The sequence below is a fragment of the Trichechus manatus genome, unplaced genomic scaffold, assembly GCF_000243295.1.
Source record: "Trichechus manatus latirostris isolate Lorelei unplaced genomic scaffold, TriManLat1.0 scaffold00093, whole genome shotgun sequence".
NCBI classification, from domain to species: Eukaryota; Metazoa; Chordata; class Mammalia; order Sirenia; family Trichechidae; genus Trichechus; species Trichechus manatus.
In genome coordinates, this window is record NW_004444029.1 from 6831534 (window position 1) to 6856468 (window position 24935).

General features: G+C 44.5%; 4 protein-coding genes across 5 annotated transcripts in view; all 4 read right to left on the reverse strand.

The window, feature by feature from the left end:
- TAS2R3 (taste 2 receptor member 3) overlaps positions 1-181 on the reverse strand; it is a 7355-nt gene extending 7174 nt beyond the window's left edge. The window contains exon 1 of the mRNA XM_004382443.2: positions 4-181. Coding sequence (XP_004382500.1) covers positions 4-181 — 178 coding nt within the window. The remainder of the gene's footprint in view (positions 1-3) is intronic.
- LOC101350828 (maltase-glucoamylase, intestinal) overlaps positions 1-2630 on the reverse strand; it is a 250622-nt gene extending 247992 nt beyond the window's left edge. Inside the window, exon 1 of the mRNA XM_023736869.1 lies at positions 1765-2630. The gene's annotated coding sequence lies outside the window, so the exon portion shown is untranslated. The remainder of the gene's footprint in view (positions 1-1764) is intronic.
- Positions 2631-3699: 1069 nt separating this feature from the next.
- Positions 3700-12452, reverse strand: SSBP1 (single stranded DNA binding protein 1). 2 transcript variants are annotated; one of them, XM_023736871.1, is made up of 7 exons: positions 12326-12452; positions 11648-11713; positions 10213-10273; positions 9164-9304; positions 8858-8945; positions 6999-7087; positions 3700-3846 (listed from the first exon to the last, which is right to left on the reverse strand). In XM_023736871.1, the coding sequence occupies exons 2-7, from the start codon at positions 11669-11671 to the stop codon at positions 3803-3805; spliced, it is 447 nt and encodes a 148-aa protein (XP_023592639.1). In that variant the 5' UTR covers positions 11672-11713; positions 12326-12452; the 3' UTR covers positions 3700-3802. The 2 variants fall into 2 exon arrangements, with proteins under 2 accessions (XP_023592639.1, XP_023592638.1); XM_023736870.1 differs by having other exon boundaries at positions 3700-5847.
- Positions 12453-20957: 8505 nt separating this feature from the next.
- Positions 20958-24935, reverse strand: part of WEE2 (WEE2 oocyte meiosis inhibiting kinase) — a 26711-nt gene continuing 22733 nt past the window's right edge. The window contains exons 10-11 of the mRNA XM_004382444.2: positions 23549-23691; positions 20958-21556 (exon numbers count right to left, since the gene is read on the reverse strand). Of these exons, the coding sequence (XP_004382501.1) occupies positions 21400-21556; positions 23549-23691 (300 nt within the window). The 3' untranslated portion in view covers positions 20958-21399. The remainder of the gene's footprint in view (positions 21557-23548; positions 23692-24935) is intronic.

The window sequence follows — 24935 nt, forward strand, 5'->3', positions numbered from 1 at the left end:
GGCCAGGGCGCGTGCGAGGGCCCGTGAGCGTGGAGGGCCAGGGCGCGTGCGAGGGCCTGTGAGCGTGGAGGGCCAGGGCGCGTGCGAGGGCCTGTGAGCGTGGAGGGCCAGTGCGCGTGCGAGGGCCTGTGAGCGTGCAGGGCCAGTGCGCGTGCGAGGGCCAGTGAGCGTGTAGGGCCATTGAGCGTGGAGGGCCAGTGAGTGTGGAGGGCCAGTGCGTGTGTGAAGGCCTGTGAGTGTGGAGGGCCTGTGAGTGTGGAGGGCCAGTATGTGTGCAAGGGCCTGTGAGTGTGGAGGGCCAGTGCGTGTGCAAGGGCCTGTGAGTGTGGAGGGCCAGTGCGTGTGCAAGGGCCTGTGAGTGTGGAGGGCCAGTGTGTGTGCGAGGGCCAGTGAGTGTGGAGGGCCAGTGAGTGTGCAAGGGCCAGTGAGTGTGGAGGGCCAGTGCATGTGCAAGGGCCTGTGAGTGTGGAGGACCTGTGAGTGTGAAGGGCTGGTGCGTGTGCAAGGGCCTGTAAGTGTGGAGGGCCAGTGCGTGTGCGAGGGCCTGTGAGCGTGGAGGGCCAGTGCGTGTGCGAGGGCCTGAGTGTGGAGGGCCAGTGCGTGTGCAAGGGCCTGTGTGTGTGGAGTGCCAGTGCGTGTGCAAGGGCCTGTGAGTGTGGAGGGCCAGTGCATGTGCAAGAGCAGCTGGAGGTAGGCAGTGGGCAGAAAGCAAAACACAAACTTCACACCTGAGTTCAAACTCCAGGCCTACCCTCATAAACTGCATGACTGTGACAAGTTAACCTCTGTCTCGCTTTCTTCATCTATAAAATAGGATGACAGTACCTGCTTCTTAGAGTAACAGTCAAATGAGAAAAGGCATAACAAGCACTCAGTCCCGGCACAGTGAGCACACAATGAACGTCAGTCATTACTATGCTGACTGTGGCCTGTCTGCTAATTAACCATGCCATTCTCCCCCACTGCCCACAGGCTCTGCTCACTCTTTGCCCCCTAGTTTTGACGCACACACCACTAGCCCCGACGGAGAAACACGTAGCGTGCCCCATGCCAATGTTCCATCCGACTCCCTGAACAGCAAACCCGTACACAGCCCGGTGACGTTGCTGCACGGGGTTGAGTGGGACAGGGCAGGTGGGCGGTGTGAAGGAGACCCAGCCCTGCCTTCCAGGACCTCATGACCTCCTTAGGGAACAAAGGCAAGCTAACCGCACTGCAAAGGCTGGGCTGTCACTCAGCTGGCAAGGACAAGCAATTCCCCAAAACAGCGTCAGAAAATGACTCTGAACGTCTTTGAGAAATGGTGACTCTTGGAGGGCTGTACTGGCAGCCAAAGGGATCTCATAAGGCTGGTCTCTCACACTGTCCTCCTGAGTTGGTGAACCGTCCCAGGCTGGTGAACCGTCCCGGGCTGGTGAACCATCCCAGGCTGGTGAATCCTCCTGGGTTGGTGAAGGACGGATACAAGCCTGATTTGCTAAGACGCAGATGGCGGGGAAGGCACAGGAAAGCTTGTCTGGTTCACCCCCAGTACAAGAAGGGGAAGTGGCCAGAGGTGAGCGAGGAAAGCAAGCTTGGCTTGGAAATAATGAAAATAGCTTTATTCATTTTCTTATTATCAAAGTAATACACGCGCAATGCTGAAAAAAAAAAAAAAGATATACGAAAGTGTAAAGAAATAAGGAAAATCACCCACGATCCCCTAGCCAGAGACAATCATATTTTGATCTTTATCCTTCCAGACTCTTCTAAGCATATACTTACATGAATTACATTACACCACACGTTCCGTCTGATCCTTTCTCCTCCCTTCAGTATCACACTCCTTCCTCTTTCCATTAAACACGGAGCCCCGGTCCAGTCACAGGGCAGCTTTCTGCAGGTTTGTTCGCCGACCTCAGCAGCATGAAGAAGGGGGACGCAGAGCCCAAACGAGGATGAGGAGACCCCACCGGATCTTCCTGCTGCCAGAGTCCAGGTCCACGCGGGCTGACACGGGCTGGCGAGCAGGCGTTAGTCTCAGCAGACGCACTGCACAGGTTGGGGGCGGAGTCAGGTGCCAGCACGAGTTGCCGAAAAGATAAAATTTTACCTACTTTTAATTTTGCACAAAGAAGGAACGTGGCATGAAGGAGTGCAGACTCTATCACCAGTTGGTTTAAAGGCGTCAGTTTGGAGAGTGCATTTAACGTGCTGACTAGCGGTCCTAGCTACAGAAAAAAAGGTGGCTGATAAAAGAGCAATCATCCAAAAACCAAGCCAGCTGCCGTCGAGTCAATTCCGACTCATGGCGATCCTACGGGTCAGAGCAGAACTGCTCTCCACAAGCTTTTCAATGACTGCTAACTTTCGGAAACAGATCACCAGGTCTTTCTTTCAAGGTGTCTTTGGGTGGATTCGAACCACCAACCTTTCAGTTAGTAGTCGAGTGCTTAGCCATCTGCACCACCCAGGGACTCCTACTAATACGAGAAACCAGCAATTAATTTTCTACTCTTCCCGGGCAAAGACAGGGTAAAGCTGAAGAGCTCCACCTTGCCTTAACCAAACTGCACTGCAAACAGAAACAGCTGCTCACGTGCTCAGGAAATGCCTAAGAATAAATAAATAAAGGGCCCAGAACACAGCATGCGGACTCTGAACCTGCTGTGGTTCAGTTAGCCCACACGCTCGGGCGGAGGGAGAGGAGACAGCCGGCGGGGGCAGAAGACACAGGCTGGGTTGGAGGCCAAGATGGGAGCCGGCTGGCTCGATGAGGAAGATGAGGGAGGGGGGCCTCCAGCTTGAAGGGGGCCACCTGCTCAGCAGGGCCTGCTGCTGGGAAACCGCAGCAAACCGGGAGAAGGCAGGCCTGGGGAGTACTGAGCCGAGCTTTAAAAAGTAAAAGAGGTGCTGAAAATCTGAGCTTACTTTATGCAGTCTTTATTGGTAAATCATTCGCACTTTGTAATTCTGAGTCCCGTAGTGAAAGCAATTATGTGTCCACCGTGTGTGTGCGTGCGTGTGCACGCGTGTGCACATCAAGACCACGGGGGACAATACAAGGACAATGCCACAAACCCAAGGCTCTAACCAAGGGCAGCAAGGCAACAGGCCGTTAGTGCACAAAGAGGCCTTGCCCCAGAGTTCTGGATGAGGATTTTGAAAGGACAGCAAACGGGTGCAAACAGAGTTAGGATATGGACCCAGAGGCCTGGTTCCTCACCTGAAGATGAATCAGCTCACCACCAACTATATTTCAGGTCTTCACTGTTGGGAAATCACATTTTATAAATGCTACTAGTGAAACTGTCCAAAAACAAACAACATGGAGAAGGTAGGCTAGCCCTGAAGCCATTCAGGTTAGACACCAACCACCGTTCAGCAACCCCCTTCAGTCTGGACTGGAGTTTATATCCCACTGGGATCAAGTGCCTGTCAACACTGAGTGTCTCTGTGCGCCTGGCGGAGCACACAGGTGAGAACGTCCCTGTTTACGGCCGAGGAGAAGCCCGGTGACACAGAGGGGCTGAGTGAACACTGCAGGAGAAGCATGCCTTCCCGAGGACATTCATTCCTCTGCCAAGACACAGAGAGACGAGCCGGAGTCCACTATCTTGTACGCTGGCAGACGCAAACCATCCTGAAGGAGTGAACAACCAGAGAATGCCAAACAGACACGGGCCACAGAGGGAGCAGTAATCAGGAAAAATATTATCATTCATTTTCTATAAAATGATATTTTAATTTCTGTCCTATAAAGACCACACATGATTTGGAAATGAGACTGTACCAAACAATGGCCAAAGAAGACGTGTCCACGCTATGCCTTCTCTTTTGTCTGGTCACTCAGAAATATAATGTTATCTGTGAAGAAGCCAAAGAGGAAGCATTACTTTCAGAACTCTTTCTCTATCCCACGTAATCACTCCCCTCTAACACATACAAACTTCAGTGCTGGTCGCTAAAGGGATTTTAGAGAATCTGAGAATTTGTTTCTCTAAAACCCTTGCTACATTCATCAGAGGTATACACAGCAGGCATAAATGGAGCTAAGAGTTGGGATACAGCTGTTTGGCCAGAAATTCAGACTTTATTAGATGCGGCGGGCTATTGCTTGCCTTCCCTTAAGGAAGTCAAGATAAGGTTTTCCAAGCAACAACTTCCTGCAAAAACACTGGTCACAGAACTGGATGATTTCAGTGCTTAAAGCAGGCAGCACAGCCTCACACTGATGAGGCCCAACAGGTACCATTCCGTGCTCTGGAGGTACGGAGGAAAAGGTGGGATCAGCGTGTGTTCCCGTTATCAGTGACAGATTTTTACATTTTTAAGTAAGTGTAAAAACTCATATTGAAGAAACTTATTTTTCAATTTTAAAATAGAATGACTTTTACATATTCATTCTTGGGAAACTTCTACTAATCAGTATTATACAGCAAGGATTTTTATCCAAAAACAGCAGACATTGCTCTTAAAATGCTGTCCCAGAGGAGGTTTGTTTAGGATGAGCAAAGGAAACACATTAAGTAGTATGTCCTGTATATATCCAAAAGATCTAGATGCTTATAACTTGAAAATTCTTACTATATAGTATATAACTGAGTATCTGTTCATATCCACAGTCTTCTGGAAGAATAGTATGTTGGCAGAGAAAGTGATTAGTACTATAGTATATGACTGAGTATCTGTTCATGCCACAGTCCTCTGGAAGAATAGTATGTTGGCACAGAAAGTGATTAGTACTATAGGATATGACTGAGTATCTGTTCATGTCTATAGTCTTCTGGAAGAGTATGTTGCCACAGAAAGGTCACTTCAGAGGAGAGTATTAGATTGGCACCTTTGTGTAACAAGGCAAGAGCGCCATCCACTGGTGGATATTTTTAAGTTACAGACATGATCCCTATAAGGAAACCGAAGGCCTAGAAAACATGGCAACCCAATTAAATTCTTTTGTCTTCAGTGCAAATGTCACTGCAGATCTGTTCACTTTTACTATTAGCCATAAACCTATAGTTTGCCCAGTCACCCATGCTAGTGAAAGCTGGTGACAAGAAAAACACAAAACAGCAGATAACCTGAACTGTTTCCACTTGGCTTTATCCCTACCAACTCCAAAGTCAGCCCACCCACATGGTTTAGGGTGGAATGAAAGTGGGAAGGGCTTTCTGAATACATGAAGCATCTAGAGAGATTCAGAAACGTCAACTACTTTGTCAGTGAGCTTGATTTTCCACAGCTGAAATTACAGGTGTGGTTCTACACCATCTAGAGGTCTGGATATTCATCTATTTCAAGAAGCTATTTCTGGCAACACGGCCCAAATGAAGGACAGGGTGGTAGGAAATGATTTACTCTCAAGACACTCAAGAAGTAGGAAAGCAAAATTGAAAGGAAGAACTAGCATAAGGTCTGATAATGAAGGACAGAAGATACCTATGTTGGTTTTCAAGGTCAACCTATGTCCCAAGAAATTTACCAGTAAGAAAATACATATTATAATTATGATTTATCAATTTGGCATAGTGAATAAGATATGAACTCTGAACAAGCGGAAAGAGATAAAGGGGGAATCTATAGATGAAAAGAGACCTTAAGGTACATGTAAAACAATGTAATGTATAAAGCAATGAGGGGAATTTGAACATTATAATATTTGGTAAATATAATTAACAAAATTTCTTAATATTACATAATATTAGATAATAGCATTGTAGCTATGTGTTCATAAACCTTTACCTTTTAGAGATACTCACTGAACTATCTACGGATGAAATGATGTGCTGTCTGGGATTTGCTTCAAAATAGCCCGGGTACCAGAGAAGTACGTGAAGCACAGGTGAAACAGCAGACAGCAGCTGATAACTGCCGACACCAAACAGTGAGCTGATGTGTTCATTACTGTCTCTACTTTTGTATCAATGTGACATTTTCCATAATAAAAAACTGATTTCTAAATATGTCATCATGTAATTTTGGTATATCTCAGAAGTTTAAAACATTGAGACACTAGTAAAGATAAATTTCCATCCATTCCCACCTACTTATTTATAAAAACAAGGTTTCTCAGTTTATGTCCATTAAAAAAAAAAAAAAACCAGACTTTAAGCTTACCACTGTCTTATTTTAGTTATCCAAGAGGTGAAAAAAAGCACCATCCACCTCATCACAAGACGCATTTCCAATAAAATTTGTTTTTATATTTACGTATTAACATATTGAACATATTGTTTTGGTCAATTGTGTACTAAAAACAATTGTAATGACAACACAATTGAGAAGAAACAACATTTAGAGCCTTAACTGTCACAGAACTTTTAAAAAATATTTTACAATTTCTACTTATATATGTATTTCTGTTACAAATGACAGGATGAATAAGAAAAGGCTCAACTACACAATATATTAAGAAAAACTTCTGAGGGGAAATGGAATGGAAAACTAAGTTCAAAGAGAAAGGAATACTGTTAAAGAAGAGCTAGTTCGTGTATTTTTTACAAGATAATGGTCGATATTAAATGGCTCTGGTATTCAGATTCCATTAATACATTTAAGTCATATGATACTCTCATACTGAACAAATTTTTAATGTCAACTTGAAGATGTCCAAAGGGGTATATCATTCTCAAAAACTTTTATAACATATTTTCAAAAAGGTCTGAAAACTCCGTTCTAGGGGGCATCTTCACAACCGTCCTTAAACTTTATGTGCCCATCTTTTCTATGCTGCTTTTTGCTTAAAGAAAGCAATAAAAAACTATCAAAATAACCCGTACATTAAGTACCAAAGAGGTTCCAGACACACCTGCACAAATCTCACTCAGGTGCATAACTCGACAGGAATAAGTTATGTGCAGTAACTCCGAGCCAGCCCGTAAGCACGCTCAGAATTCTTCCCGGTTGCTGCCTCCTAATCTCCCAGTCACTGGTTCTCACAGCCCCAGGGAGAGTCGCTTCCGACATGGCCAGGCTTTCAGGGAAGAGGAGGACGAACAGCTGTGATCACAAGTTCTTACCTGCTATGATAGTTGTCGCCTGTCGTCTCACGTTATTTTTATCCGTGTACTCACCATAGTCTACTTTCCCTTCCACGTAAATTCGAGACCTGAATCAATAAAATGGACACTTCTTAGTTGGGAGGTTCCAACGTGCTTTACGGGAGAGTCAGGCCAGGCCAGGCAACACATACACACAAAGGCTGAAATACACAGTCATCCACAGCCACATTTTCGCGACCACTTCTCAAAGCTCGGAATCAGAGGACAGAAACAGCCCTGACAGGTCTGGGTAGAAAGGACGACGCCTCATCCCCACCTGACTGGAGGCTTAGAGGGGTTTTTTTAAAAAAAGAGAACAGTGTAGCGGCACCCTTTAAGCATCCAGGAATGACTTCCAATGCATCATTTTCCTTCACCTTTGATTCTCGACTCCCTAAGAGATCTGTTGACCTTCACTGACAATATATCTATTTCTTTCTATACTGAGGTTCATAACCTTATTTTCAAGGGACTTAAGATTATTAAAATCCAAAATGAAGGCTTTTAGTTTAGTGTATCATTTAGAGCTAAGTACTATTTCTTCACTATCTGGAAGGCCGAACTAGAAGACAGCCATACCTATGACTTTAGGGGGTGGAAAATGACTGTAACGGCACCAGTTCTCAGAGTCCACCACCATCAATAAAGTACAACCCAGGAAGTAAACAAAACTAGCGAAATGACAAGGTGCCAAAGGACACAGAAACACACAGAGAGATTCACCCACCAGGATGTGAATCCCACACACACATACACACAAAGGGCCGTGGAGGCACAGATGAAGAAAAGGCACACAGTTACTGACGAGAAATAGAAATTTCAGTCACTGCTGAAATTACTTTTCGTGAACTAGGTTTCGTTTGTTTGTACAAGACAAGTGCGTTTCTAAAGTGCTGACAACGATTACAATCGCTGTTGAACACTCCTGTCCTGTGGGTTTGGAAAAGATCCTTTCTACACATAACCAATCCGAGCATTCCAAATAGCAGCCACTAAGTCTATAGAGAATTATCCAACACAAAATAACTGCCGTGAATATTACTGTAGTAACCCAATGTGTGAAAACTCTGGTTGCACAGCGGTTAGTGCTACAGCTGCTAACCAAACGGTCGGCAGTTCGAATCCACCAGCCGCTCCTTGGAATCCCTACGCAGCAGTTCTACTCCGTCCTATAGGGTCACTGTGAGTCGGAATCCACTCAATGGCAACGGGCTTGGTTTTTGTTTTCGGTTAACCCAATGTGTCAAGCATCACACATCCCAGATCCTCTGCCCAGGACGTATGTGGACGCCAAGGGACAAGACACCCTCACGTCCCTGGCCCCAGAGATGTGGCGGCTCCTAAAAGTACTTGGAGTTGCTCAGTTGGCACTTCATGCATTTTGCCTTCTCTTTTGCCTCACCTGCTTCTATTTAAAGAGTCCTGGTGGCACAGTGGTTAAGCACTCAGCTGCTAACCCAAAGGCTGGCGGTTCGAACCCACCAGCTGCTCCATGGGAGAGAGATGCAGCAGTCTGCTTCTGTAAAGATTTCTGCCTTGGAAACCCTATGAGGTAGTTCTACTCTGTCCTACAGGGTCGCTATGAGTCAGAATTGACTCGAAGGCAACAGGTTTGGGTTTTGGCTTCTGTTTATGTACACACCTTGTTTGTCCTAAATTACAAGCTCTTAGAAGGTTTTACACACAACACATGGCAATTCGCTTAATAAAACATCTCTTGTGCACAGAATAATTACAATACTCAAGGATAACAGAGTTAGGAGTCTCCTGACATGAGAACACCTGTTATCAGTTCTTTAAACTTTTTAACCTACAAGATCCTTCCTTCCTCAACTTACCCTTTTTTCACATACTGATACGCTACGTCTCGGAGGCCGGGTCGGAATACTGATATTCTGTGCCACGTTGTCTTTTGACTGACGTCACCTAAATCACAAAAAAAGGAGACATGGTTACAAATGCCACCAGATAAAACAAATGCCAACAGACAACGTGCCAGCAAACCAACGTCACAATTTCTAAGAGAACAGAATTAGAGAAGGAAGACCCTTTCTGAAAGTAGCTTATCTCCTATCAGACAACTGGCAATAAATAACATCTGCGTCATCACCGGTAAAAATAAAACCCCAGTCTCTGATACTCACCCATTTGGTACACCTCGCTCTCCCCCGACCGCCACATCTCATTGGTTGCGAGAGAAAATATAGTGACTGGGTTTTTTCCTTCCACTTGCCTCATGACGGGGTCCTGACCCACTCGGCCCAGTAACTGCACGCGATTCAGAGCTGAAATGCAACGTGGAGACAGAATGAGGCTGAGAAAGGTCAACACCGGGGGCCGCGAGAAAGTCCAGGAAGGGAACAGCTACCAACACCACGTCAATACTGATCTGCGTTAGGCAAAGCCCAAGTTCTAGAAGATCCCTAAAGATCTGTTCAGGGAGAACATAGGAGGCTGGGAGGGAAAACAGGGTAGGCAAGAAAGGAGAAATTATTCATAGAGAAAGCATCCCCACAAAACAGACTTTAAGCCTTTCACTTTATCTTAAATTCCTATTTAAAACACTTTTTGGGGGCAGTTCTACTCTGTCTTACAAGGGTCGCTACGTGTCAGAATTGACTCGACAGCAAGGGGTTTTTTGGTTTTGGTGTGGTTAAGGGAGCCCTGGTGGCCCACAGGTTAAAAGCTCAGCTGCTAACCAAAAGGCTGGTGGTTCGAATCCACCAGCTACTCTTTGGAAGCAGCTATGGGGCATTCTACTCTGTCCTACAGGGTCACTGTGAGTCGGATTCAACTCGATGACAATGTGTTTGGTTTGGTATGTGGTTAAAAGAACAAATCTGAAATGCGAAAATCTTTATAAATATAAGGGATTATTTCTCTGTGAAAAAAATGCCTCCACAGACTTTCACTCTGTTATCCCAGCAGCACACGACGTTGGAAAACTGAACTAAGCAAACATGACTCAAGGAGCGTGAAAGTGACTGAGTGGTAAGGGGAAGAAGGCCCAACTTATCCCAGGCTCCTGGGGCCTGGTGGGGCAAGGCCAGGCCCTGAGGGGCAAAGATGAACTGTAAGCCGCGTGGCAAGCAACAGACCACAGCCCGGCAGGGCATCCCTTCGCTGTCACGTCTGAGAACGTTAGCACGTTACTACAAATAACGTTTTTTAAACTTGGACATTAGCTACTTACATCTTTCCAGGACGAAATTGCTAGCTATTTCAGACTCATGTCTCACACACCAACGAAGCACCTGCAAGGGAACAAAGAGTAACAAGGCTTTGACTTCTCAGGGAAGACAAACGCGAGAGAAGACCACCCCACCTGCGTCTCTTAGTCGGAGCTCCTTCAGCACACGTTCACAGACAAGAACACTCTCCCCCCGTCCTCCCACCATAGCGCCAGAAGGGCCTGGCAAACACTTTAAGAGCAACCTGCTCCAAAAGCCCACGGCACAAAGGATGTAGCAGAGAGCTCACCCGAGAGGTTACCTGCTAGTCCCCTCCTCATTCTTTCACGGCAGCCCTCCTGATAGAGTTCTTGTGTTTGTACACAACAGGTGAAATGAAAACAAAACACTTTCCTACAGAGACTATGACGCTGGCTGTAAATCCAACCTGTACCTAGAGTCACTGCTAAGCAGGAAGAAATCCTGTCATGATTCTAGAAACGTACTAATTTCAGTGCTTAGATGTGCCAGAACTTGTAAGGCTTACAGAATAACAACACGGCATTTTCGGCACAAAATAATCAAGACTTAGTTGAGAAGCAGAGACACAGAAAGGACACTTTAAACTTAGATAATTTTTTTTCTTTGTTAGACTTTTAACTTTTCTATTTGGTTTTAAAACCAACTTTCTACTGTACAGACAGCAGTAACTTTTTCATGCTCACATTTCAACACATGAAAAATTATGCTAAAAGTATGTACAGGATAAAGTGGGGACTCAGCAATACAGGTCGATTCTACAGTAGGGGGCAGAGATGGGGAGAGTTCATAGAGAAATTGTTTCTTAATTAGTCTTAACAGGAGGATGGACAGTAGGAAAGAGGTGTCAAAAGGTTAGAACTTACAAGACTTAGTGCTTGAAATGAAGGAAAGAGGTAGTCTAAGATGGCTCAAGGCTGTCTAGGGTGACGGATAGACAGCAGCCGGCCTGGGTAGAATGAGGAATTCCATTCTGGACATACTGAGTATGCAAACGTGCAGAGACTTCAGGTACTCCCCTCAGTGTAGGGAGATGGGCGTGGGGGTGGCATGAGGCAGAAGGTCAGAAAAGGAATCACACGCCCTACATTAAATCGCTAACAAAAATTCTCAGTCTCCATATCACTGAAGACCTTAAAGGCTCCTTAAGTGATCTACATGCAAATTTTAACAAACGCACTCTTTTTTAAAAAAATGTAACTGATTCCTACCACGCATGTGAATAAACTTTAAAATGTTTCGTTTTAATGGACATTATTTATACAGATAAAACCGGGGTCCCCAAACCTCCATATCAAATGAGGACCCAGGGGGTGGGTGGGGGGCCTCAAAGGCCTTTTACCCCTGAAGTGAAAAGCTTGAAGAAATCCACCCTTTGGCTGCTAACAGATACCAGCACTAATACACACAAGCAACTACCTGTAATACAGGTCTTCGAAACATGGCTTCTCTTTTCTTTTCTCACTGTCTAATTTTAGTCTTTTCCTGAAAGAAAAAAAAAAAAGATGAATTAAGCACATCTGACAGCAAGACCACAAGTCCACGTCCACCCCTCCTAAATTCCGAATTGCAAGACCCCTACAGGGTGGCTGAGTCGGCATCGACTTGACACGCGACAACGTGACTGCGATGCACTCACACCCGCAACCTCACAACATCCCTGCACGTCTGACGAGGACTCGCCTTCCCCCCAAAATAACTCACGCCCCACGCTCGTCTGTACGTCTCTCTGATCCCACGTAACCTCCTCTTCCCGTGCAAAAGGTCTGAGTTCTTCCATTTCCAGTCCACGGAGGACAGAGATTTCCGTCTGATTTATTCAATGCTACATTTTCAGTTCCTCGCACACAGTAAGCGCTCAATAAATACTATAATACCACCAACGGACTTAAATCTGAACCTGTTTCTGCATAAATGCCGGCCTCCACCCCCGAGAGCGAAGACCACGCAGGACTGGAGACCCCCGCGCCGGCCTCCCGCCGAGGTGGGCGGGCGTCCTCCCCCCAGGCGGCGCGGGGAGGCGGAGTCCTGCACGAGGGCGAAGATGAGGGCCAGGCACCGGCCCGGCGAGCCTCGCGCCCCGCTCTACGGCCTCACCTGAGGCCGCGGCCCTGACAGCATCAGCAGAGAGCACCTTCGGATGCACCGGTACGCAGGCCCGTGTGCGAGAGAAGGAAGCGGAAGCAGAGGGTCCGCGGCGTGCGTCGTAGAAATGCAGCCGGCCAGCCTCGCGGGAAACACTGCCCCTGACTCGAGAGTGCCGGGAGCTTCCTATCCGCCGCGACCGGCTGATTTTGGCGCGTTTGTTTGATGACGTCCCCAACCCGGCCCAGGAGGGGACGAAACCCGAAAATAGCTCCGCCCGCAGCGGAAGCCCGGTGGTCCTGGCCTCCTAAACCAGACATCAAGCCAGTTGCCTAAACCCATTGCCTTCGAGTTGATTCCAACTTACAGCGACCCTATAGGACATGTAGAACTGCCCCATGGGGTTTCCAAGGCTGTAATCGTGACGGAAGCAGATTTCTTTCTCCTGCAGAGCGGCTAGTGGGTTTGAACCAGTGAACCTTACCTTTGGCTAGCTAAATGAAAACCAAATTGGGGGTGGGAGATGTAAGAGGCACCAAGATATGGACAATCAAGATAAATAATATTTTACTGCAATATTTTTTAAAGTAAAAAATTAAGGGAAAAAGTGAACAAAAGATCTTTTTAAAATTTTTAAATAAATACAGAATCAGTGCCTGCCTTGCTGAATTATATTGGAGCCTGAGGCCCAAGGAAGTATGTGCACCCCATATACATGTTTTCAAAAAAATTTTTTTTCCAGAACATTAAAGTAGTTGAGAGGGGTATCATTGCTGATGTCAGATGGATCCTGGCTGAAAGCAGAGAATACGAGAAAGACGTTTACTTGTGTTTTATTGACTATGCAAAGGCATTTGACTGCATAGATCATAACAAATTGTGGATAACACTTTGAAGAACGAGAATTCCAGAACACTTCATTGTGCTCATGAAGAACCTATACATAGACCAAGAGGCAGTCATTGGAACAGAACAAGGGGATACTGTGTGGTTTAAAGTCAGGAAAGGTGTGCGTCAGATTGTATCATTTCACCATACGTATTCAATGTGTATGCTGAGCAAATCATCCCAGAAGCTGGACTATATGAAGAAGAACGTGGCATCAGGATTGGAAAAAGACTCATTAACAACCTGTGATATGCAGATGACACAACCTTGCTTGCTAAAAATGAAGAGGACTTGAAGTGCTTATTGACGAAGATCAAAGACTACAGCCTTCAGTATGGATTACATCTCAACATAAAGAAAACAAAAATCCCCACAACTCGACCAATAAGCAACATCATGATAAACGGAGAAAAGATTGGAGTTGTCAAGGATTTCCTTTTACTTAGATCCACAATGAACACCCATGGAAGCAGCAGTCAGGAAATCAAAGGACGCATTACATTGGGCAAATCTGCTGCAAAAGACCTCTTTAAAGTGTTGAAAAGCAAAGATGTCACTTTGAGGACTAAGGTGTGCCTGACCCAAACCATGGTATTTTCAATCACTTCATATGCATGTGAAAGCTGGGCAATGAATCAGGACTGAAGAAATGATGCCTTTGAAATAATGGTGTGGGTGAATATACTATGGACTGCCAAAAGAACAAACAAATCTGTCTTCAAATAAGTACAGCCAGAATGCTCCTTAGAAACGAGGATGGCGAGACTTTGTCTTATGTACCTTGGACATGTTTTCAGGAGAGACCAGTCCCTGGAGAAGGACATCATGCTTGGTAAAGTAGAGGGTCAGCGAAAAAGAGAAAGACCCTCAGTGAGATGGATTGACATAGTGGCTGCAACAATGGGCTTAAGCATAACAACTATTGTGAGGATGGCGCAGGACCGGGCAGTGTTTCGTTCGGTTGTACATAGGGTCGCTATGAGTCAGATTTGACCTGATGGCACTTAACAACAAAGTAGGTGAAGATAGTACTGGTGGTGCGGCAGTTAGGTACTTGGCTGCTAACTGAAAGGTTGGCAGTTGGAACCCAGTCATCAGCTCTGCAAGGGAAAGACCTGGAGATCTGCTATGGTAAAGGTATTAAAAAAAAAGACCAACGTAGAAAATTCTGTGGGGCAGTTCTATTCTGTCACATGGGGTCGCTATGACTCAAATTTGATTAAGCAGCACATGACAAAGTAGTTGAAGAAATATTGAAAATTTGAAAAGTAGGTGTATTAAGACTCACGACATTATTTTAAGTTTAAATATTTTACTTCTACCAAAAACAGAATTATTTTATTTTCCTGGCTTTAATAGAAGTAAATTCATCAATAATATTTTCAAAATCTACTTCTTCGCTTAGCTTGTTTCCAGTTGAGAGAATTGCCATGTCTGACAATTTTTGGTGACCAAGTAGCAGTTTTTTTCTTTTTAATTTACTTATTTTTTTTATTGTGCTTTGGATGAAGGTTTACAGAGCAAATTAGTTTCTCATTAAACAATTAATACACATATTGTTTTGTAACATTGGTTGCCAACTCCACAACATGTCAACACTCTCCCCTTCTCAAGTTTGGCTTCCCAATTTCCATTCGTCCAGTTTTCCTGTCCCCTCCTGCCTTCTCGTCCTTGCCCCTGGGCTGGTGTGCCCATTTAGTCTTGTATACATGGTTGAGATACATTATTATCGTTTGTTGAATGGGCCTGTCTAATCTTTGGCTGAAGGGTGAACCTCAGGAGTGACTTCAGTACTGAGTTAAAAGGGTGTTGGGGTCCATACTCTCGGGGTTTCTCCATTCTCTGTCAGAACAGTAAGAGTTAGAATTTTGTTCTACATTTTTCTCCAGCTCTGTCCGGGACCCTCTATTGTGATTCAGAGCAGTTGGTGGTGGTAGCTGGACACCATCTAGTTGTGCTGGACTCAGTCTGGTGGAGGCTGCGACAGTTGTGGTCCGTTAGTCCTTTGTACTAATCTTTCGCTTGTGTCTTTGGTTTTCTTCATTCTCCCTTGCTCCAGACAGGGTAGGACCAGTGGAGTATTTTAGATGGCCACTCACAAGCTTCTAAGACCCCAGATGCTAGCTACCAAAGTAGGATGTAGAGTATTTTCATTATGAACTATGTTATGCCGATCGGGTCAAGCAGCATTCTTAAATAATTTTTAATTAACTTGAGCTTACTGATCTTGTTTTTATTTAAAATTTTGATATTTTGTTTATCATGGATTTTTTCATTAATTTTCATCTAACTTTTTTTTAAATATTGCATTGAAGTATCATTAATCCTGGCCCTGTTGTGTGCACGTGCCCTGCAGCTGGTAGAATCCTGGCCAGAGGGGGCCTCCCTAGCCTTTCCATCTCCCTTCCCTGTACTGTCAGGGTTCCTGAAGAGGAAGTCTTCCCCCCAGTTTGCCCGCTGAACTCCTACTTAAAATCCTTCAGTGGCCCATTCTTGCCCTTAAAGTCTAAACTACTTAGCAAGGTTTGCAAGGTACACCTTAGCCTGCTCCTCAAAGTCTGGCTCACTAGCTGGCATATTTCTGGAAGCTTATCTCCAAGTTAAGCACTTGACTACTAACCAAAAGGTCAGCAGTTGGAACACACCCAGAGGCAGCTGGGAAGACAAGCCTGGTGATCTGCTTCCAAAAATTACAGCCTTGAAAACCCTGTGGAGCAATTCTACCCTGCATACATGGGGTCACCATGAGTCAAAATCGACTAATAACATCTCCATTTTACTTCCACCTTCACAAAGTTTAGTTCCTGAAAGACACCGTGTTATACTGCCTTCAGGCTTCCACACAGGATTAATTGTCCCCCATCCCTTCCTCTATGTTACTACTGCCAATGCCCTCCAATGATCTCCTGTTTAAAAAAAAAAAAAGAACACTATTTACAGACCATGGAATATTATTCAACCATAAAGAGAAATGTAGTTCTGACACATTCTACGACATGGATACACCTTGAAACATTACACTAAACGAAAGAAGCTAGACACAAGAGGACAAGTATGATATTATCCCACCTATGAAATACCCGGAATAGGCAAATGCAGAGAGACAGATGTTTATTAGTGCTTACCATGGGTGGGGGCAGGGGAAACAGGGAGTTCTTGCTTAGGGATGCTGAGTTTCTCTTTGGGGTGATGTAAAACGTTTCGAAATACATAGTTGTCATGGTTGCACATGATTGTAATTAACATCACTAAACTATACACTTAAAATGGTTAAAATGGCAAATTTTTTATTATATATTTTTAACCACAATAAAATTAAAAAAAAAAAATTCTACTTTCACTTGGGCTGTCAAGTCGAATTGAAAAACTAAATTCAGCCTCTCTTCCAAAACCAATGCCCCCTTCTAACTTCCTTGTTTTTTTAATGGTACCAGCACCCTCTCAGACTTGAACTTTGGAATCATCTTTAAATCTTGTCCCCGTTCATTCATATGCATTCACCCATATCTAATAACTTGGCTCTAAAACTTCTTTCTTCATTATGCCCCTAATCTCTCGTCTCTTCGTTTCCATTCACAAATACTTCAAGCTGTGGGAAAAGCTGTTTAAGGAAGAAAGCAGAAAGCACCATGCATGTTGAAAACAGACAGCCTTGCGGAAGCTCCTATAACTTTATAAATAACAGCTTAACAGAGAGTCTGGGCTAATCTGAACTCTCTCTCAGACGGGAATTAGCAATACACACTTTCTCCTTAGACAGTTGGCTGGACAAGTTTGCAAGTCTTGCTACCTTAATTCCCCTCCCCACCTTTGGCAAAGAAAAACATGTTCAACATTTTTTTTTAAGTATAATGTCCTGGAGGGACTGAGTTAGAGCATTTTCTTCTATTATCAATTTTTTTTTGCCTCCCCCACTTCCCAGTGCGGCAAACACCAGCGTGGCTTTGCCCTCAGTGTCCTCTGCATCTGGAAAGCCCTCCCCATCCTTTCAAGACTCTAAACCAAGAGTCCCTCCTTCCTTTGTTCTCTCATTTCATTGTCTTTGCATGCAGTCTACTTCGTATTATAATTCAAATGGTCATGAAGGTGGCCCCTCTTCTCCACTGGTTGTGACCCCCCTAGAAGACAGGGACCTTGTTGTGAATGTCCAGTTAGCAGTGTGCTTTAAAACAAGGACAGGCTTTAGAAGGCTCAGGTCACAGGCCAAAGCAAAGACACAGGAAGACAAAACAGGAAGAGCGCATAAGGGACTCGAATATTTCTGAAATTAGAAGAACAAAGAAAGCAGCAAGGGCCTTGAAGAGAGGCTCAAATGTGGTTGGTATTAGGGACACCCCTTCAAGACTCTACAATCGGCATTTTGATGACCGAGCCCTGAAACCTGTCCTTGTCTCTCTCTCTCACATGCACACACACACATATACACATACACACACATACACATACACACATACACACACACATACACATACACACACACATACACACACACACACACACACACTTTTACATAGTTATAGACTTTCTGTAGTTCATTCACGGACCCAGAAAAGGCCTTCCCAATGCTGAGAAGTAGTGACAGGTAGAATGGGGCTTTGATCAGCTCCCATTACACCTGGCAGCAGTGGACAAATTCAGGGATTTCATCCTTTGCAAAACTAACTGAGAAAGAAAAGTGTGTATTACATATGCCCAGGGCCACAAAGTTACCCTTGGCCCTGGCTTCAGTTTCCCACTAAATCAAAAGAGTTCCTAGTCAATCAGGAGAGAGAGGGCTGGCAATGTTTTGTCTTAGATAGGAAGCTTTGGGTAATTTTGTTGCTATTTTTTTTTAATTTATTTTAATTTTTCCCTTTGGTTTTTAAATCAGTTTTCCTAAAGCCTCATCAAAAATGTTGAAAAATTACAGCACTTATTACTTAAACTGATTACTAGCATAGATTTTAAGGTGGTTCAAAAGCAATTTTAGCAATACTTTGTAGTTAATACGGCTATTTTTTGTTGAGTTAAAAAAAATCAAACTGACAACTTTTATATAAGATTGATGGTGTAATTCATCTAGGTGAAAAAGCGTAATTGTTCAGGCTCAAACGTTGACATTTGTCTTCAATGTTAATCTTTCTACAGCCTTAGATAAATGGCTTCTATAGATTGGTACCCACCACCCACCTGTCAGATTGTCATAATGTGGTGGCTTGCATGTTGCTGTGATGCCAGAAGCTATGCCACCGGTATTTTAAATACCAGCAGGGTCACCTGTGGTGGACAGGTTTCAGCAGTGCTTCCAGACTAACACAGACTAGGAAGAAATGCCTGACGATCTACTCCCGAAAATTAGTCAGTAAAAACCCTATGGGTCACAACAGAATACTGTACCATACAGTGCTGGAAGATTAGCCCCCTAAATTGGAAGGCACTCGAAATACACAGCGGCTGCAACAAAGGACTCAAGCATACCGATGATCATGAAGATAGCGCAGGACCAGGCAACATTTCATCCTGTTGTGCATGGAGTCGCCATGAGTTGGAGCCAAATCAACAGCAACCAACAATGATAGATGGGTCCATGCGTTAGAGCTGAGACCAGCAAAGCACAAGAGTTACTTATTTAACTATAAGTGTCAAGATTATCTGTGGACACATGGTCAGCATCAGGGTTATGTATAAGATACATCCATAGAAAAGCAACTGCTTATCTCCTAAAGCGTTTCAATTTAACTCCTTAGTGTTGCCAACCCGATGATGTTAATGAAATAATTCTGATAATTAGTTCCAGGGTTATATCATGGTCTCAGTGCAGAAATAGAACTTCCTGACTGAGCATCGAACTTCTTACTGAGGCAAGGGGTAAAGTTCTAACTGAAGTAGACAGGATTAAATCCCAACACCAGTGAGATCCACTCCCTCTCACTCTGAAGACTGTCTAGGCAGCTACGTGCTATTTTGGTGACTTCCTGCTACTATCAAGTCCAACAAAGACAGAGAGAGAAATCAATAATCTGGTACCAGATCCTTTTGGGGGATAGGACGGGCTTTGATGAACACGGCAGAGATGGGGCTGTGGACCCTAAAAGTGGTAGTTATCAATGCCTATGAAGACAAGTATAACCAATGAATTATAGTCAATACATTGTGTCACTTAATATACCTGTTTCTAAATCACAAATTGTGGTTGACCTTGCCTTATACTGCACAGGGCATGGCCTGGTGTGGAAGAGAGTGGGGGGAAGAGCAAGAGATAAATTTTAAAACCTTGAATAAAGACTTAGTTTTTAAAAAACAGAGAGGAAATGGACTGTCCAGGGCACTATATCCCACTTAACTGCATGAAAAGAATTGCTATTCCAAGGCAGAGCAAAGGATAGTGTGAGGATTTATTCAATAAAAAGCTCCTTAATTTGCTTTTAAAGGTGAAGTGGAAAGAAAATAAGGCAGCAGAAAAAACCTACAGACCATTGACCGGTTACCATCATTAATATGACATGGTTGGATGGATGGGTGGGTAGATGGATAGACAGATGGACAGATAGATAGGTAATCCACCATGGAGGCACCTCTGACTCATGGCAACCTGATGTACAACAGAAGGAAATGCTGCCCAGTCCTGCGTCATCTTCACAATTGCCGGCATGCTCGAGTTCATTGTTGTGGCTATTGGGCCAATCCATCTCACTGAGGGTCTCTCTCGCCCTCCCTGACCCACTACTCACCATACATGATGTCCTCCTCCAGCAGTTGTTGATCCCTCCTGATAACATGTCCAAAGCAAGCAAGTCAGACAATGTTCTATTGTGATCCACAGGGTTTTCACTGGCTAATTTTTTTGAAGTAGATCCCCAGCCTTTCTTCCTCATTCGTCCTAGTCTAGAAGCTCTGCTGAAACCTGTCCACCATGAGTGACCCTGCTGGTATTTGAAAAACTGGTGGCATAGCTTCCAGCATCATAGCAACGTGCAGGCCACCACAGTACAACAGACTGACAGACAGGTGGTGGATGACTCAAATAGAAGCTATCAAACACCCTTATGACCAATGTTATTTTACACCAGAGCCTGACCATTATCGGCTTTTGGGCCTATAAAGCTGAGCCTTGCAGCCAAGACCTGTTACTATCAATCTACTGAATCTTCTCACCTATCTACTTAAGAGGCATTTTCCAACACAAGATTCTCAGTCTTTGTTAGCTACATATTGCAAAGAAGAGTACTTTACCAATATCTGGCTTTGGAAAAGATAAAAACCTTTATTTAAAAATGTTCTATTCCTTTAAAAATATATACAGAGAAAGAGATTTGAATAAAATGTGAAAAAAAAATGACAGGAAACAAACGCAAATTCTGATCATAAGATCAAGAGAAACTGGGAATGCCCAGAAAATCAAAACACCATAATAGCCACGAGAGGATCAGGGCAAGTAGATTGGGGGAGAACAGCCAAGTCAAATTTCCCTCGAGCCCTCTACTCCGGGTGTTTTTGTTCCACAAGTTAACAGCCAGCACATAAATGTTCAAGTTATATTTTGTCTTACTTCTACCTACCTAATGTAATGGCGAAGTCATTTATTTAATAAATACAGTGTCAGAGAGAGGGATTGCCTCCATCCAGAAAACACCTAGGAGAATCACTTGTACAAAGCGCCTGAGAATTCTTTTACTTACAGCATCATATAACACAAGACGCACTGCTGAAATCCAAGCTCATTTTCTTACAAGCTGTTACGTCCACTGAAAACCAAGTTGTGCTCCTTTCTGCGTACCGCCAGAGTGCCCAGGATCCTTGGTGGGTAATGGCAACAGCAACCTCTTGGTCCATAGGCCACGCGGAGGGCTACTTCCTTTTTTCCTTTCAGTTTTGAGGCCCATGATTTCCCTTTGTATATCAACAAATGTGAGACATGAATAAATTTTTCAAAGGTAGTGTTGAGAATATAACAATAGAGAAGAGAAATGGCTACCAATGATTGTACTGGGGATGACTGCTAATAAGAAGCCGTGATAGCCTTAGGGTCTTGGCTGGGAATGCTCAATTAGGAGTGGCTCCTGAAATCTTAGGGCGTTCAAGTTGGTTAATGTTTCCAGGTCATCAGAGGCAGGTTGGGATAGTCAATATCCATTTCTAGAAGCTACAGAGTGGAAGGATGGCTGATGTGAAATGAGTTCTTATAGGAATGAGAAAAGGGAAAATGAAACTGTATCCCCTCAGGAGTTCCCAAAGGTGAAGCTTGAAGACCTCGTGCTCTTTCCTCCCACCAGGTGTTTGGCGCTTCTTGATCCTGAGTGAGCGCCCGAATCCTTAGGCTCACCGGGGTGAGTGTCTTCCTTGGGGGACTGGGTCTGCTGGACTTCTCTCAGTTCCCTGGCAACAAACGACAGGGGGGAAGTGTAGGTTACTTAACCCCCAGCGAGAGATAATATTTATGATCAAAACCAGCACGGAAACAGAGTTTTCATTTTATTTCAGGATTTACAGAAACAAGCCTGAGCTTCAATGGAAAATTTCGTTCCTGTGATGTCATAAAAAATGGCTGACACCCACATGCCACAGGGGATAGCAGGTTCAGTTTTCCAAAACCTACTGATGGCAGCTTCAATGGTCTTTAAAATTCAAGACATTAAGCGAACCATGCCACAGGCTATGTATGAAGCTACAGGAGTTGGCAAACCACAGCCAAATCCAGCCCACCGCTTGTTTTTGTAAATAAGACTTTCCTGGGACACCAAATCAAGACAACCAATCCAGTTGCCATCAAGTTGATTCTGACTCATGGAGCCCCCATGTATGCAGAGTTGATCTGTACTCCATAGGGTTTTCAAGGCTGTGACCTTCTGGAAGCACATTGCCAGGCCTTTTTTCTGAGGCCAATAGTCGAGCACTTAACCGTTTGTGCCACCGAGGACTCCTAACTGGAACACAGCCAAACCCAGTTGTTTACGTACTGTCTAGGGCTGCTTTCAAGGAGCACTGGTGGTGCAGTGATTAAACTACTCAAGAGGGCAGTGGTTTGAACCCACCCAGTGGCTCCACAGGAGAAAAGATCTGGCGATCTGCTTCTGTAAAGATTACAGCCTTGGAAACCCTATGAAACAATTCTACCCTGGTCTATAGGGTCACTACGAGTTGGAATCAACTCCACGGCAACTTTTGTTTTGTTTCGTTTTGTTTTTTAGAGCTGTTTTCACACTACAAGAGCAGAGCAGAACAGTGGCAACACAGACCATACGGCCCACAAAGCCTTAAACATTGACTAGCTGGCCCTTTACAGAAAAAGCTGGCCAACCTCTGGTCTGGACCATTTTAGAAGACATCTGCCCCCTCTGTGTGATGAGGTCCATCCTAGGGGTGGCTAATGCCAGTCAGTCGAGCCTCCACAGCTGGCTTCACAGAAGGTACATGAGCACTGTAAGAGATACCTTTGTTCTTGTGAACTATAGGTATAGATACCTATCTATCTATACCTTTGTACTTCATTTACTGAGTGAAGTACATTCAATAAATGTACTTCATTTATGAAAATGGGATTCAAAACTAGAGCAAAAACATATTAATTCCCTATTAGGAAGAGTTACCTGATTAAAGGCTTAGTGTCCCCACAACTTATTACCAAGAAATCATATGGGGGACTTTTCAAGCCAGTCTTTCCAAGACAGATACTGAATCCAAAAGTAGTTGGACTTCTAAGCTTATTTTAGGCAAAAACCATTTTTATCTCCTTTTTTATATTTTCAGCAATGCACAATGTACGTAATAATCATTGAAAAATGTCTTCAGAATTCTGTTCAAACATCATTGCCTGACCTCTTCCCCAAACCCAGCCCCCATCTAATTATTTCCCATTGTTTGATGAAGGAATGGATTAATAAATAAGTGCACGCATGAATACTAGCCTACATGATTAAGAGACTGGACTGATTGCTCAGAAAATACCTCTTCCTCTAAACACGTACCCAGACTGTGTGCCTGTCTGCCTGCTTATCCTGAAACTTAATGGGTTTGTAAGGTATGTTTCTGCCCACCTCACCTACAGTTATCTTACACTAGGAGATCACCCAACAGTTATGTGGGTACCTGCTGTCACTCAGAATCCTACAAGTTTTCTTCACCAGTTGTACGTCCTTGTATTCTATTCCTCACTTACGCTTTTGCTGCATATACTGGCATTTTCTCTCTCAAGCAGCCTCCCAGCCCCATGCTACACAAAGGACCTCATGTTGCCATCTTCCTTGTGGGCAGAGGTCTAGGTATTAGAATGTTCAGTTCCGCCTGAGTCCATGTGGAAGACACAGCAGACTAGGCATACCAGTGTGAGTGGTAGGCATAGATTCTTTGACTCCAACATCCAAAATCTACCTTTCCAGTGTGGCTGTCTTGACCTTTTCCAAGTTAAGCTGCTGCTGGAGCTCTTCTGTTCTCCCCAGGGAGGGACACAGGACTTGATTTCTGGCCAGAGTCCCTGCAGAAGGTCTCTTCTCAGCATCAGGGTGGATCATCGTCTGATGATGTTGCCCAAAAGGAAGGAAATAGAAGTCTTACCGTTGGGAACCCACCCAGCCACCCAAGCCAACTCCATCCCAGCTTCTGCCCAGCTTTTTGTGGAAGCCTGCCCCTCCTTTGTGCAGAGAAGGAAATAAATGAAAGCTTAGCTTCACCTCAGATGGGAGACCCAGCCCTGCCCAGGAGCCTCAGCGGTCCTCCCTGTGGACTAGTGTTTGAGTATCAGAGAGATGGCTGGATGACTAACTAGCCTAATCCCGTAATTTTAGAGAGGAAGATACCAAGGCCCTAAGATAAAAAGTGACTCGCCCAACTTATTGGCAGGGCCAAGACCAAACCGAGGTTACCTAACTCCTAGTTCAGCCTTCTTTCCACCGTATCATGCTCTTTTTCTACTGAAAATCAAGAACTCCCCATCATGACGTATGAGGCAGAGGATGTCAATAACCTAAAATTACATGAATATAGTAGAACATACCTAATTAGATACAGCAACTAGCAGGGTAGTATAATGGGGAGAGCACAGGCCCTTCCCTTTGGGGACCAAGGCTCCCAGCCAGCTCCACCATTTACTTTGTAACTTCAGCAAGTCACTTAGCTTTGGTGGAACTCAGTTTCCTTTTCCTGAAAATGGGGATAACAATATTCACCTTGCAGAAGTGTTGTGAGAATTAAATGAATTAACCTTACGGATCACCTTCCACAGGGCCAGCACGGAGGTGCTCAGTAAGTATTAGCTAAATGAAGGGCAGTTACATGCAGGAATAGGAACCAGCCTATGAACAAAAGACTGCTGTGTGGAAGGTTTACCTCCTTTCTTCATGAAAGCAAAAGAAGTCAGGAAGAAGGACAAGTTTGTAGCTACATTTCAAGTCTGCAAGTAAACGATGAAACTCAGATCTTATCTCCAGCAGAACAGATATCTGTAAGGCTATTTTAGGGATCCTAACCCCAACTTAAGGAGCCCTGGTGGCACGGTGGTTAAGCACTTGGCTGCTAACCGAAAGGTTGGTGGTTCAAACCCACCAGCTGCTCTACAGGAGAAAGATGTGGCAGTCTGCTTGCATAAAGGTTTATAGCCTTGAAGACCCTATGGGACAGTCCTACTTTGTCCTATAGGGTCAACTCGATGGCAATGGGTTTGGTTTTTTGGAATCCCATCCTAAAAGGAGCCCTGGTGGTGTAGTGGTTAAGCACTTGGCAGCTAACCTAAAGGTTGGTGGTTCAAACCCACCAGCTGCTC